Below are 13,989 nucleotides of genomic sequence, written 5' to 3'. Positions count from 1 at the left end.
GGCTGCTGCTTACCTCTGCAAATTAGCCCAACTTCTTTAGTTAGCTTCTTAATAGCTGGCTGCACATTTTCAAGGGGAAAGCTGGGTAAAAATGACTAAAAATAGCACGGTGCCTCTGTAACTGTCTGAATTCATCCTGGGCTGCTCTGACGCCAGTGCTGGACAACCCTGCTCCTCCTTCGTGCTCCTGACCTGCTTAATTTTAAGCTATAGGTTATTTAAAATTAATTTACAGAGAAGCAGACATTATATAAGTCACTGGGGAAATGTCAGGTTATGTATGTAGTTTTTGAAGTGCTCCACGCTCATCTAACTCAGCTCCCCATCAAACCAAGGGATCAAAATTAAGCCAAGGCAGAGAATTTGGACTAGTTGCCATCCTTAAAATGCCATGGAAGACGAGCCAGCATTGCAGACACTTGTTAGTAATTTCATACCCAGGGACTGTTGTCATTTGTTCAGGACACTCGATCAGGAAAGGGAAAAAAAAAAAAAGGAGATGATGAAAAATCCATGGACTAGAGTATTTGTTGCTATTTATTTGCTTGCCCTCAATGGCAAGTCACCTAGTGTTTTTTGAAAGAGTTACATTTTTATGAGGAGGTGCCATCTGCAATGTTCCTTTTCCAAGACCAAGTTCAGAATATTAATTATAGATAATGATGCATAATTAGAGCCTGAATTTCAGAATTAATTGATGGTAGCCATTTAGCGTGGATATCAATTCTAACTTGAAAAAGTGCTTTATCTCCTACCAGCACCCCGTAGCATCCACATATGGGTAAATAATTGGAGCAGTAAGCGCTTGGTTTTAATGACACAGTGGCTTGTCATTTCCTCAAAGGTCTTAAAACAGTTTTGTCCATTAGTGACATTAAAAGTATGAGAATCTGGTGCTCCTTGACTTGTCATGGCCCCAGCCTGACCAGAGACAGAGCCAGGATGTCCAGGACCATGGCTGCAGCTGCTCCGTGCTCTCCACTTCTGCCCAGGAGAGCTTGACCTGCTGCTGCCACACACATTGAAAGGCCAGCCAGGTTTTTGACCTCCTGCTGCCTTAACTTCCCGAATTTGGGACCATTACTTTCCTCTGGCACAGGTGAGGGGCTGTCACTCAGCCAGCCAGAGAGGCGTCCAGTCTGGAGGAGAAATCACCTTGGGTTGTTTTTTTCTGTGGCTTAGGCTGGTTCACAAAGGTGTCTGATGTGTGTTACAAGGCTGAAAACAAGATTGGTTGTAATAATAAGGAATTGTACAAAGAGTAAGTAAAGAATTGTCCTGTAGTGTGTGTGGGTCCCAATGGACGTGCTGCTGTTGTTTTGTAGAGCAGAGGGGAACGAAGCCAGAATTTGTGTTCGTTGAAAATAGGTAGTAAAATATTATTAGATCAGCCCCTGCCTCTGACTTGTCAGAAATACTCCAGAGTTAATTACTACTTTAGAGACACTGTCTTTGAGCTGCAAGGAAGTGGATCGACTGTTGGCAAGATCACCAACCCTGTGTAATTATTGTGAAAGACACGTAAAAATAGGCTTTGTGCTTAGCTTGAGTTGGGGCCAACCGAGCATCACAGCAGCTTTAAGTGGCTGTGCACGCACAGCATGTGTACCTGTGTGGCTGTCACATGTACACTGTGATTTTGAAGCTGGGGCTGTTACTGTGTGGCTGTGAGTCACCATCACCACTCCTCCTGGGAGCCTGGAATAAAATACATTCAGCACGAGAGTCGTGAGAAGGCTCTCTGGCAAGAATTTTGGGATGAATGCCTTTGGTTTGCAATATTTGTGTTTTTAAGTGAATTTTCCCAGTGTTTGGTCTCTCCCATACCTGTCAGCAAGGCAGCAGCGTAGGGGCTCTCCTTGAAAGTCTAGGTGATGTTTAGAGACAGTGTTTGTTTTAGGGTTACATCTAGAAACCCAGCTGAGAAACCAGGGGAACCATGTGTTTCCTTCCTCTCTGGTATTACATGGGGAGTGACATTCAAGGCACACAGGCTCGCGCTGGCAGAGGATGATGGTGATGGCACCTTCATGAATTGAGTTTACTATGGTTTAGACCGTGCAGGATGGGACTAATGGCGGGAAGAGTTGATAAAAGTAGACCTCTTGTCCTCTTCTAGTGCTGTGGATGTCTGTCTTCTGGATAACTCCTTTTTTTATTTAGCTACCTGTCAGAAATAAGTGGGTTTGCATGTATGTGCCTGTGCCTGTTTCACACTTTTTCACCCCTAGGGATCCTTCTGTTTGGAAAGCGTTACGTTAGTAATAGTTAAAAGGGGAGCATTCAAGTCATTTTGAACTTGTTAAAATACAGTAATGCTGATGTCTGGGCTAAGTCTTGTTACTTCCTGGCTGCTGTGCTTCTCTGTATTGTATCTGAGACATAAAAAGGCCATTTACTGGTGGCCCTACTGCTGCGCCCTCCCCGCTCACTGTAAGGCTCTCATTTCAGTGGGGTGGTTACTCTGAGTGGGACACGTGCATGTGCCAACAGGCAGGCTCTGACACTGCTAATGCAAGCTTTGAAGGGAGCTTCTACGAGAAAGTAGGCTTGGAAATAGGGTCTCACTCCATAAATGGTGTGTTACATCTGGGATATAATGTATTAAAGGCTGAGGGACTTGGGCCTTTTTAGTCTGGAGAAGAGAAGACTGAGGGATCTGATCAACACCTATAAATACTTAAAGGGTGGGTGTCAAGAGGATGGGGCCAGTCTTTTTCGGTGGTGCCCAGTGACAGGACAAGAGGTAATGGGCACAAAATTGAACATAAGAAGTTCCACCTAAACATGAGGAGGAAATTCTTCACTTTGAGGGTGGCAGAGCCCTGGGAGAGGCTGCCCAGAGAGGTGGTGGAGTCTCCTTCTCTGGAGACATTCAAACCTGCCTGGACACTTTCCTGTGCAACCTGTTCTAGGTGGACCTGCTTTGGCAGAGGGGTGGACTAGATGATCTCCAGAGGTCCCTTCCAACCCCATGTGATTCTGTGATTCTGTATTTTGGGACATTAGTGCATCCAAGAGAAAGGCATCTCCTTGTGCCTCCCAGAGAAACAGAGATCCTTGACCAGGGCTTAAAACACAGTTGCCATACACTGAAAACCCCCCAACATTTAACTGTTTGCTTGCCTCTTATCCAAGAGAAAGGCATCTCCTTGTGCCTCCTGGAGAAACAGAAATCGTTGACCAGGGCTTAAAACGCAGTTGCCATACACTGAATTTAACTGCATTTAACTGTTTGCTTGCCTCTTAACCTGTGAGCAGGAATTGGTTAAAATATTAGTGGATATCTCAAAGGCTGGGACTTTTGCCTTCGGTGCAGCGCAGACGAATCCACTCACCTGTGGAGTTAATGGGTCGTGCACCCACTGCTAAGCCTTTGCAGTTCTTTGAGATGAGCTGAATATTTCACCCTAAAGTACATGCCGTTAAAGACTTGTAATTCTCAGGTATGATATTTGACCTGACTTAACATTAACTGTTAGGAAGCGAAAGTCCCTATGATGGCAGCATAAATTGACTTGATTTAGTAATTTAGCACCCACAATACTATCCCAGTCCTCACGTGTTATCTGGTGACTTCCCAGAGCAGGCAGTGGCTGCTTCCAGAAAAGCAAGGGAATAAAAGACAGGGAATAATACTTTCTTAAGCATCGTTGCAGGCTATGCCAAATAGAGGGAGGAACGTCTATGTGGAGGAGGCCAGTGGAAGGAGGTAGCCATGCTGTCAGGTTTTCTCCTTGTCTGGCATTCCACTGTGTGTATGGGAAGTGCTGGTTAAAAACCTGAAATAATTGGTTTTTATCTTCCTCTTTTAGTCACTCTGAAGATGTGAATCGCACAGGCAACTCACTTGAAGAGTTTCTCTTGTTGATTTGCTGCATTTGCTTTTTTTCATGAATGGGAAGAGAGGAAATCTAATGAAAAGTGTTATCAGCTTGTCAAGTTAATTAGTGTCTATTTTAATACTATCATTATCATTTGTTACTAATTAATATAACGCAAGTAACATGATTACAGCTTTTTTTTTTGTCTTATTTTTCAGTGAGAAGCTGGATGGAGAAGCTGAAAGATAAGGTAGGAGTCTCTGTTTTGATTACTTTAAAAGCAAACCCATTTTTACTTGCAGGAACAAACTCTTGTCACTGGAGTTAATTATCTCTACAAAGACAATTGAGAAGGGGCTTAAAATTTTCTCTGGGAGGCAAGGAACCAGATGCTGCTGTTGTATGGAGTGGTGTAAACCCACAGTACATCCCTGTTGATTAGTAACTAAGAGCAGGAGGAGGGACAGCAGTATTGGGTAGGCTTCTCTGCACTAGAAAATCACTTTCTCTTCAGACTTTCCGAGTTACTTTTTTATATTGCCCTGTAACTTAACTCCACCCCTTTTCTCTAAGTCCTAAGCTTGGTTCTAGATCCAAGATCAAGAGGATCTCGTGGTCCTCTCTGGTGAGAGGCTGCGTGCTGTGCCACCACTTCTCGATGAGACCTTTCTTGCCTCCACCTGCAAGAAGAGCTGCAAATTCTTGGGAGGAAAAAGAGCAAACACAGGAAGACTGAAAAAAATAACAGACCCTGATCTTTTCTCCCTGGCGTTGCAGGGTGATGGTGCATGGAACTAAGCATTGTTCCAGCCACAGGCAGTGATGGCTTTTTAGGCTCTGCTGCCCTAGGGCAAATATTAACATTTTGAAACGGTTGTGAAGCCTTCCAAATGTTGTGTTGATGACAGCAAAGCCATGAAGGTAGAAATGAGGTGACAGTAGTGTTTTAAGATAAGAACATTTTATGACTCAACAGGGCTTGAAAATTCTTGAGCAGGATCAGAGTCAATAGACCCCAAAAAGCCACCACAAGGAGTAATGACTTGATAGAAACTCCAGCCCCTGAAAATACATCTCTAAGCTTAAGTAGGTTGTCACCCAGTGAGCCCAGCCTTCCCACGTGATCCCTACCAAATTTCAGCAGCACCTTATCATCAAGCCTGAACAGAGAGACGGGGTCTGGGTGTCTGTTTTCCAGAACTGGGGAGTGGAAGGGTTTAAGGTGGGTTCCTGCCCAGCGCTCGTTGAGTTGCTTTTCTGCCTACAATAGGAAGGAGGCATGTCTAGTACGAGCGATGCTCGTAGCAGAGCACCTTGGCCTGGGATTCAGCCAGAGCGAATGCTGAGAGGACAGAGAATGGTTTTCCTGACAAAGGTAAAAGGCAGTTGGGTGCCTGGAGTGAATGTAGCATGCACGGGTCACCTGCTCATGCCAGACTGGCCTGAGCCAGCACAACACGAGTGTGGGGGCATCAGGCATCTTCTCACCAAAGCCCTAGCTTTTACTTCTTTCCTCTGGGCACCTTGTTGGCTACCTCTGTCCTTCCCCACGTTGCAGAGGTGGCTGTGTGCATCTTCCAGTCTCCAACAGAGTTGCTCTGTAGAGCCTGAACCTCTTGCAGGTAGATGTTGAGCTGCATGGCAGTGACCAGCAAAAGCACTGGTGTAACTGGGGATGTGCAAGTGTCCACTTCAGAGAGATTCAGCCCCAAGCCATCTCCTTCCTTTGGGGAACGGCAGGTGTGTGGAGGCAAATCTTTTACCTTGTTCACATTTTCCCTTAGAAAAGCCCAAGAAAAACCACTCCCTGATCCCCCATGGAATGCTGGTGAACCACACCACTCCCAAATAAACCCGCTCACCCCTTTTCTTCCTCTTCCTTGATGAGTGTATCAGCACCAGTCATAATATGTGCCCCTCTCATTTGCTGTTGGCAGAGCCCTCTCCTCTCTATTTTTCAATCCCCTCATCCAGAAGAGTATCCTGGCATGTGACGGCCCCATCCCCAAGAGATGTGTCCTCCTGTGTCTGTCAGGGCTGCCGTGCCGGGAGAGGGAAGGGTGTGGGGAGTGTGGGACCAGAAGCATGGATCAGTGACAAATTTATGTCCAGTCTCCTGCAAACACTGTTCAAATGTTGCATTTGGCATGCTGAATAATGGACATGAGGTTCCTCTGAAGTCCTGTGTTGCTGTTATCTCAAGTCCAGCAGAGCCAGGAAGGTTGTGGCCATGGATTGGGTATATTAAAAGCATCTCTAGGACCTGAAAAAGAGCTACATCTTCCCCATGGGCAAGGGATGAAAATGTGGCTTTGGAGCAGGCTGTGAAATGGGGTTTCCTCTCAGGCAAGTGCAGAAGCCCTCATGAGTTGGGTTGCGTGACACAGAAGGGCTGGGAGAACAGGTCCTGGATCTGCTTCCCATTGCAAGCATTTGGGGTCGAAATGGTTGGTCCAGCTGTTGGGGGAAGCCTGTAAAAGGGAAAAGGCATGATAAAGGCTCATGGATGTGCTCAGGAGTTCATTGTGTTAAAACTAGTGATTTCTGCTATGGAAACTCAGCTGGGCAGCAGCTAAAATGCCATTTCCAGTCTCCCCTCACCACCCACGCCAGCACCAAAGTTCCAGAAATAGAAAAACCCACGCTGTGCTAATTAGGTCACCCAATTAAGGCACCCTAATTGCCTCGCAGAGATACAGTCTTTTTAGCTGTGTTCTCACTAACCTCCTTTTTCGAGAAAGGGGGTGCAGACACACAGCCCCCCTCCAGGCACCTGTGCTGAGCAGGGCTGTGTGTTCTGGGGGGGGAAAGCCTTCAGGGGACCTGCACGATGCAGCTGAAGATCCCTCAAGCCTTGGGATCCAAGAACAAAGGTGTTACTATTTAAAGCACCGAGCAGGATCTGGAGGGGTTTGGGATGCCAAAACAGCCCTTGTGAGCATTGTGTCTGCCCTAGATGAAAGCGGTTGTTTTTGTTCTCCAGGGAAGCACAGGAAGGCAGGGCAGCACACTCTGAAAAGCTTTTTTACCCCCCCCAACATACTCAGTGGATTGTGGAAGAAAAGCAATTATGCTGTGAGCGTGTGTTGTTCCGTCGTGTTGCAGTTCAGGGATGCAGATGAAGATGAGCGATGGACTGAGGCTTGCTCAGAGCTGTCTGATCGTTCCCTGACTTGTGCATGTGTCCCTTGGCAGGTGTAAAATCTGTTTTTGGGGGGTGTAGACGGTGAAGGGTAAAGCTGAGGTGCTGCAGCAGAGGACTCTCTTGCTGCAGTGTGAACTAATGAGGGAGGGAGCTGGGCTGTACCTGCCTCCCTTACTCCATCAAGCCCCCCAGCCTGACTTAGGTGAGGATGCTGAAGCAATCTGGCACTTCATAATGGGTTGATTTTCATTTAAAGCAGTAAAATATAAAATAACAAGCACTTGGGAATATTTTCCAAAGGACTTAAAAGTGTTTAAATGTGTAATTTTAAATTAGTCATGGTATCTCTATATTTTTTTTTTAATAGGCAATGCAAACGTACAGAAATGCGGGCGGTAGGGACTCAAATACAACAAACTTTGACAAAAGCAGCGTAGGGATCTCTCGCAGTCCTAGACTGGTGGAAGGTGACTCTGAAAGGATGGTCTTGTGAGTGCTGCTCTGCTTCTCTCTTTTCCCCATAGGCAGGATACATGTCGGGGATGCTGGTTCCCGTGGGAGTCGGAATAGCCGGAGCCCTCTTTATCCTGGGAGCGCTCTACAGCATTAAGATCATGAATCGCCGAAGGAGAAGTGGCTCAAAGAGACACAAAAGAAAGGTATGGGCAGCTGCAAAGGAAGAGCCCAATCCCACCCACTCTCCTGTTACCCATCCTGGCTGTAAAGCGAGCGCAGCCTGGTTATGGTTTGTCTGGGTTTAAAGTGCCTGGCATCTCTCGGTTGGAGTATGGGGGGGGGCTCTGAAAGTTTTCACTGAATTTCACTGAATTTCACTGAATTGTTCCAGGGCTCCGTCACCCTCACCGTGAAGAAGTTTCTCCTCATATTTGAGTGGAACCTCTTATGTTCCAACTTGTGCCCGTTGCCCCTCGTCCTCTCACTGGGAACCACTGAAAAGAGTCTGGCTCCCTCCTCCTTCAACCCTCCCTTGAGATACTTGTAGGCGTTGATAAGGTCTCCCCTCAGCCTTCTCTTCTCCAGACTGAAGAGTCCCAGCTCTCAGTCTCTCCTCATAAGGGAGATGCTCCAATCCTTGAATCATCTTTGTTGCCCTTCGCTGGACTCTTTCTAGTATTGTTCTCTCTTTCCTTTTTGCACATGGAGCTCTTCACTGTTTTCTTTTCTCCCCCCAGCAGAGGGAATTTAACAGCATGCAAGACCGAGTCATGCTCCTCGCCGACAGCTCCGAAGATGAATTTTGAGTTGAACTGCAGTGCCCTTGCGGTAGCCCGTGACTTTTAAAAAGAAAGGAGGGAGGGAGAGAAGAAAAGGAACAAGCGACTTTGTGCTGCATCGCTGCTCCCCGCCGCCCGGAGCCACCGGTCGGTCCCACCCCGGCCCAACGGCATGCTACGCTCTACGTGTACCACCCAGTGATCTTTGTTTTGACACAGTAGTGAGATTTCACATTCGCACCCGGCGCCTCATTCCGAGCCACAGCTGGAGCTGATCCATACGGACGATCGTTTTCCTCTTACCCCGGTGTACTCTCCTGGTCCTGGCTGGCAGTAATCTAATCATAACGATAGCTCTCCCCTAGCCCGGGAATGGAAATCTTTACTGTGAATGACTTCTGTCCAATTTGTTAATTTTAAATGTTACATTACCTGAGCTAGAGTTCATTAGTGCTAAGATTAGCTGCTCTGCTTAATTAATGAGTTATACACTTGGACTGTATCCCTTGCCACCTGAGAAGTGCCCACGTACAGTGTTGTTGATACAGTTTGAAGCACATTTCTGCACTCGGGTCCCCGGCTCTCACCCCTTCTTTCTTCCTTCGGCTCTGCTCCACGCTTCTTGGAGACACACAGGAATGGCCTCGACACTTGATTTCACAGCAAAAATCATAGTTCATTGTCAACCAGCACTGTCTGTTACAGCACAATAAATACCAGCGCTCACCTACTGACGGATGGTCTTGCATGGATCTCTTAGCTTTTGTTCTGTGTGCAAGTAAGAGAAGAGCCAGGACGGGGGGTTCTTCAGCTTCTGCCCCCTGTTTGAAGGACACTACTTATGGGTTCTTCTCTTTCATAAGGCTGCATTCACGGAGAGATGAAAGCAGAGCATCTATCTCCTTTACCTGCTGGAAACTTCATTTTCAGCCCCTGAAAGCTGCGTGAATGGCAACACCTTTGGAGGATCTGGGTGGGTCCTGGTCTTCAGACCACCCAATGCAGAAAGGCACCAAAGATTGTGGAGCAGGTGGCTGGCAGAGTCCACATCCCTGATTTGTGGCTCCTAGTCAGAAAGCAGTGGTAGCCACAGCTGGAGAGGTGTCTGCTATGGGGAAGGGAAGTGGTCTTGCTGGGAGCCCTTGGCCATGGAGGGAAAGGAGAAGCTGGAGGACAGCTGGCTGCAGAGGGTTGTGGAAGTGAAGGCCAAGGGTGGCATGGGGTGAGGGCAATCTGCTGTGCTGCCTGGGCTGCTCGAGCGGGTTGTAGAGGGAGACAGCCAGGGGTCTGAGACCTTAGGGGAAGCGAGCAGGGGAAACTAATGTTGCTTTGCACAGAAATGCTGTCAAAATAGCTAGAAAAAGGGCTGCGTTACTTTATCTCTGCTTCTGGTTGTGAAATGACATCAGTCCGAGTCTGACATTTATGTAAAACATTCATGTTTCTGAGGTGGGAATCACTGTTCTGTGGGGAATTGTCCTTCATACAAGGAACAGCCCCTGTTGCCAGAGGAGACCTGATCAGCTAAATAAGACCAGACCCCACGTCTGCTGAGATTAAATCCCACTCGATCTTCAGAGATGTGGAAGGGAGGAGAGTTTGAGGAGGATTGCAGGATTTCATTCCTTGTAAAGCTGAAAAGGCCCATCAGATTGAGATGGCTAGATGCAGATGATTGTAAGCAAATGTCTCGTGGGCATGTAAGTGGGTTTGCAACGTAGAGAGGATATTTGGAAGACCCTCCTGAAGCTCTGTTCTCTCTTGAGAGGGTCAGGGCCTCGTCTGGACATTAAGTCATCAGATGTGATGTTCAGCTCTGAACAAGCAGTGCTCTTCAGAGCCCAGGTTCTTCCCTGTAGGCCTTACCCACACCTCTACTGAGTCACCTGGCAAAGGACAGGCAGGACAGCCTGTATACAAAATGCTGCTACTAATGCTAGTCTTCCAGTCCAAGAGCTGTGCGTGGTCCCTCACAACAAGTGCTTGGGAAGCAGGTTGGCCGAGACACAGGAAAACGTCAACGTGTTGGGGAGTCTCCATACCCTAATCCAAGTCCAAGAGCTGTGCGTGGTCCCTCACAACGAGTGCTTGGGAAGCAGGTTGGCCAAGACACAGGAAAACGTGTTGGGAAGTCTCCATACCCTAATCCCTCTAGGACAGGCTTTCCCAGCCAGGGCTCCACAGAGCTTGCAGCTCTCCCTGGCAGCCCACTGTTAAATCCAGGTGTTCCTACCCAAAATTAAAGCCTCTTTCTTCCATAACAAGTGATCAGTCCAAAGTAAGAAGAAGTTTTCCTTCCAGACTGATCTCTCCCTATTTTCTTCTCATTCCTAAGCCTCTTGGAGCTTGGAGGTGGTAGGGACGTGTTAACGGTCCAGTTGAGCGTTGCTGGCTTGCAGTTTTTGGAATCAAGAAATATTGTCCCTTGGACTCTTTGGTGATTTGTTCCTAGCAAGGCTTGATGAGGGTTGCAAGGTAGGATGACTTCTCCTCCATTCCAGTTTGCTTGAGATCATCTCCAGAAAGCCTTGTCTTTTAGGTACAGCACCGGGCAGGCTGGGGACAGGACTACATAGGCAGCACCATGATGTTCTTGAAATGCTTTACCTTGGTCCAGCCAGGGAGGCGTGGAGAATAAGCAGTGACGAAGGGCATTGGCCTCTCCTCTGTTGGAGCAGAAGGGAGGGCAGTTGGGCTGGCTGAGCCCTTTGCATGCAGTGGTGGCCTGAAAGAGAGACCCGAAATAACACTGGGAAAGAGGAGCTGCCAGTGATGCTGCAGCACTGAGCAGATGTACCAGCAAGACCCAAGCGGCTGGAGATCAGCAGGGTTTTGTGTGATAACAGCCCTTGAAGGACATTCTCCTCTTGCTTTCCTGCTAACGGTAGGGTGTCTGCTCAGCGTGTGATCATGGCACAAGGTGCGTTAAGGAACAGATAAAACACAGGGCTCTTGGGGCAGTGAGGAGGAGGAGGAGGGATGGCTGAGCGTGGCTGCTGGTCTGACTGTGAGTACCACAGCTCCGGCAGCGCAAGGAGAGCTTTATGGATGGATTGTTGATTTGATGGATTGGGAAAGCTGGTGGGGAGGTGCCGTGGCCTTTTGTTGTGCTCATAAATCCACGGTTTGGGAAACTCTGACTTCGTGCAGTGGCAATCAATTTCACTGTCTCTCTTCTTCTCCCTGCCCAACGTAATGAAGTTGAGAAATTAAAGGCAGTGCTGCTGGTCAGAATGATGAAGGTGCCCTGGTGTCCTCAAGAGCCAGGTGTAGCTCAGCAAGGACAAGGCGTGGGTGGCTGGGACGCTGGAAATCAGCAGGGCTGCAAGTGGAGCTGACAAACCTTTGCAGATATTAGAGTGGTCATACAGCAAGTATGTTGGGACAAACTGGGCAAGCAGGAGAGTTGTAGCCACAAGGGAGGTCCAGCTGAAGGTGCAGTTCATTGTTGGCTCTGTGGTCTGTGCTGGAGCCAGCCTGGTGGAATAGAAGAGCTGCCCAAAGATTTTGGTTGTGGTCCATCTTCACTCCCAGGCCTCTGAACACCACCAGCCAAGGTGCCTTGGTGGGGAGCTGCTGGCTGGCAGAAGACTACCGTTGGCCAATTTTCTGAGCCACTCAGCAGTGCAGAGAGGTCCCAGCCCATGTCCGGTTGATGTGGAGGTGTTTGTTGAATAGTTGGGTTTGGTCAGAGCCTGGGGGCTCCCTGTGTCTTCAGCTTAGTTCTTCTTAGCGTGGAGGCAAGAGGGAGAGGCAAAACCAGCCCTGGGTCCCCAGTGAAGCTTGTAGGAGCCTTTGGAGCACAGAGAGGGTTTTCTGCAGTGCAATTTCTGCAGGTCCTTAAAGCACAAGCATCGTTCAGCTCCTTCCCTTCTCGTCCAAGGCCACAAGGCTTTGGATTGGGCTCTTAAAAATATTCTCTGTATAGTTCTTGGAGTTTGATTCATTTGCTTGAAATTATGAGATTGCAGGCAGGGAGGGGAGGAGGGCTTCAGGTGGGTGCTGAAGCCTGCAGTCTCTTAATGCTCTACTGATTTAATCCGTTCCCCTGCGTTGCCAAACAAGCAGATTCTTTTGAAAGAGAAAAAAAAAGAAAAAAAAGCCAATTAAAAAAAAAGGCAAGAAAAATAGCCAAGAAGAGCCCTCCTCATCCTCCGTGCTGGGTGAACTGCAAGCCCCTGAATGGAGAGGTGGGTCGTGGCACGGCTGACGCAGCCTTGGCCCCGTGCAAAGCCACGGTGGCGACTTGGCTGCAGCAATAATGATCTCTGTTGACTCTGCACAAGAGGAGTCACTCGCCTCCGTTGTCCTGTGGATGTCCAGCTTGGGATTTCCCAGTAGCACAAGCCGGAATTTATTGTCGGCGTCACGCAACCGCTTCGGCACCTACGGCCCCATTCCCCACGGGAGGAACCAGCCTGCCTGACGTGCAGCTCTTTCCCTGATGAAATGCCCCTACACTCTACAGCTGCTGATTTTTTTTTTAAAGGTGTCTCTAATGCCAGCTGTTCACCCGAGGTGAGGTTTCTCTGGACTGCACTGCTTCCATAGAGTGATGTTCGCAGTCCTCGTGCTTTCTTGTGGTTTTCTATTTCGGACAAGAACAACTCCTCATACTGTAACTATGGAATGTAGCACTTTGTTAAATTAAAACATTGGGAAATAAAAAGCTGTCTGTCATATCTAACTTTAAGTGCCTCGATCATCTCCCTGATCTGTGGTTCATGGCATTCGCTGTCTGTCGGGTAAAGCTGGGAGGTGACTGCTTGGAAGCCTCACAGTGTTACGTTTATTTCTCTTATGCTGGGTGGAGAAACCTGTCCTCGTAGGAGAGGTGTTCCATCCCTCTGATCGTTTTTGTGGCCCAGTCAAAAAGGTCCATGTCCTTCTTATGTTGGGGGCCCCTGAGCTGGACACAGTACTCTAGGCTGGGTCTTACCAGAGCGGAGCAGAGAAGCAGAATCACCTCCCTTGATCTACTGGCCGCGCTTCTTTTGATGCAGCCCAGGATGTGGTTGGCTTTGTGGGCTGCCAGTGCACATTGTCAGCTCATCTCCAGCTTTTCACCCCCAGTGCCACCAAGTCTTTCTCCTCAGATCTATTCTCAACCCCTTCATCCCCCAGTCTGTATTGATACCAGGGGTTGCCCTGGGCAAGGAGGCGCAGGACTCTGCACTTGGCCTTGTTGAACCTCATGAGGTTCACACAGGCCCACTTCTCTAGCCTGTCCAGGTCCCTCTGGATGGCATTCTGTTCCACAGGCGTGTCAACTGCACCGCTCACCTTGGTGTCATCTGCAAACTTGCTGAGGTTGCACTCAATCCCACTGTCTATGGCGTTGATGAAAATACTAAACAGTGCTGGCCCCAGTACGGATCCCTGAGGGACACCACATGACACACAACCCAATGGACCTGCGATCAAAGCAGAAGAATCAGGACTTGAGAGTGAGTAAGAGGTGCACGGGCTGGGTTTATAATTGCCTTCCCAGTCCCATTTCCAGATGTCCTTGAAGACATTGTGTTATTGATCCAAGTGCATGGGCTGGGAACGCGTCCTTTTGCCATATTGTGTGTAGGAGAAGGTCCTGGTGCAGGTGTGTGAGCCAGCAGGGCATACAGCCAGCCCACGGTGGTGGCTGCTGCCCCTCTCCAGGCTTCCTCTGGTCATAAAAGCCAGCAGGAACTATTTTTTCCAAATGTGTTTATTTTCTCTGACGAAAAATGGCTTGTTCCGAACAAGAAATTCCCAGGGAAGTAGCTGGTTGGGGATTGCATGAACACAT

General features: G+C 48.4%; 1 protein-coding gene across 2 annotated transcripts in view; it reads left to right on the top strand.

The window, feature by feature from the left end:
- LOC106890936 (chromosome unknown open reading frame, human C14orf37) overlaps positions 1-12,891 on the top strand; it is a 71,732-nt gene extending 58,841 nt beyond the window's left edge. The window contains exons 6-8 of one of the 2 annotated variants that reach the window (XM_014947072.1): positions 7,494-7,628; positions 8,163-10,198; positions 10,304-12,891. In XM_014947072.1, coding sequence (XP_014802558.1) covers positions 7,494-7,628; positions 8,163-8,231 — 204 coding nt within the window. In that variant the 3' untranslated portion in view covers positions 8,232-10,198; positions 10,304-12,891. Of the gene's footprint in view, positions 1-7,493; positions 7,629-8,162; positions 10,250-10,303 lie in introns of those variants that run through there. The other variant, XM_014947074.1, reaches the window with a different exon arrangement.
- The last annotated feature ends 1,098 nt before the right edge of the window (positions 12,892-13,989 follow it).

This window comes from Calidris pugnax, unplaced genomic scaffold, assembly GCF_001431845.1.
Source record: "Calidris pugnax isolate Ruff unplaced genomic scaffold, ASM143184v1 scaffold127, whole genome shotgun sequence".
Taxonomy (NCBI): domain Eukaryota; kingdom Metazoa; phylum Chordata; class Aves; order Charadriiformes; family Scolopacidae; genus Calidris; species Calidris pugnax.
This window is presented reverse-complemented; position numbering and strand designations above follow the sequence as displayed.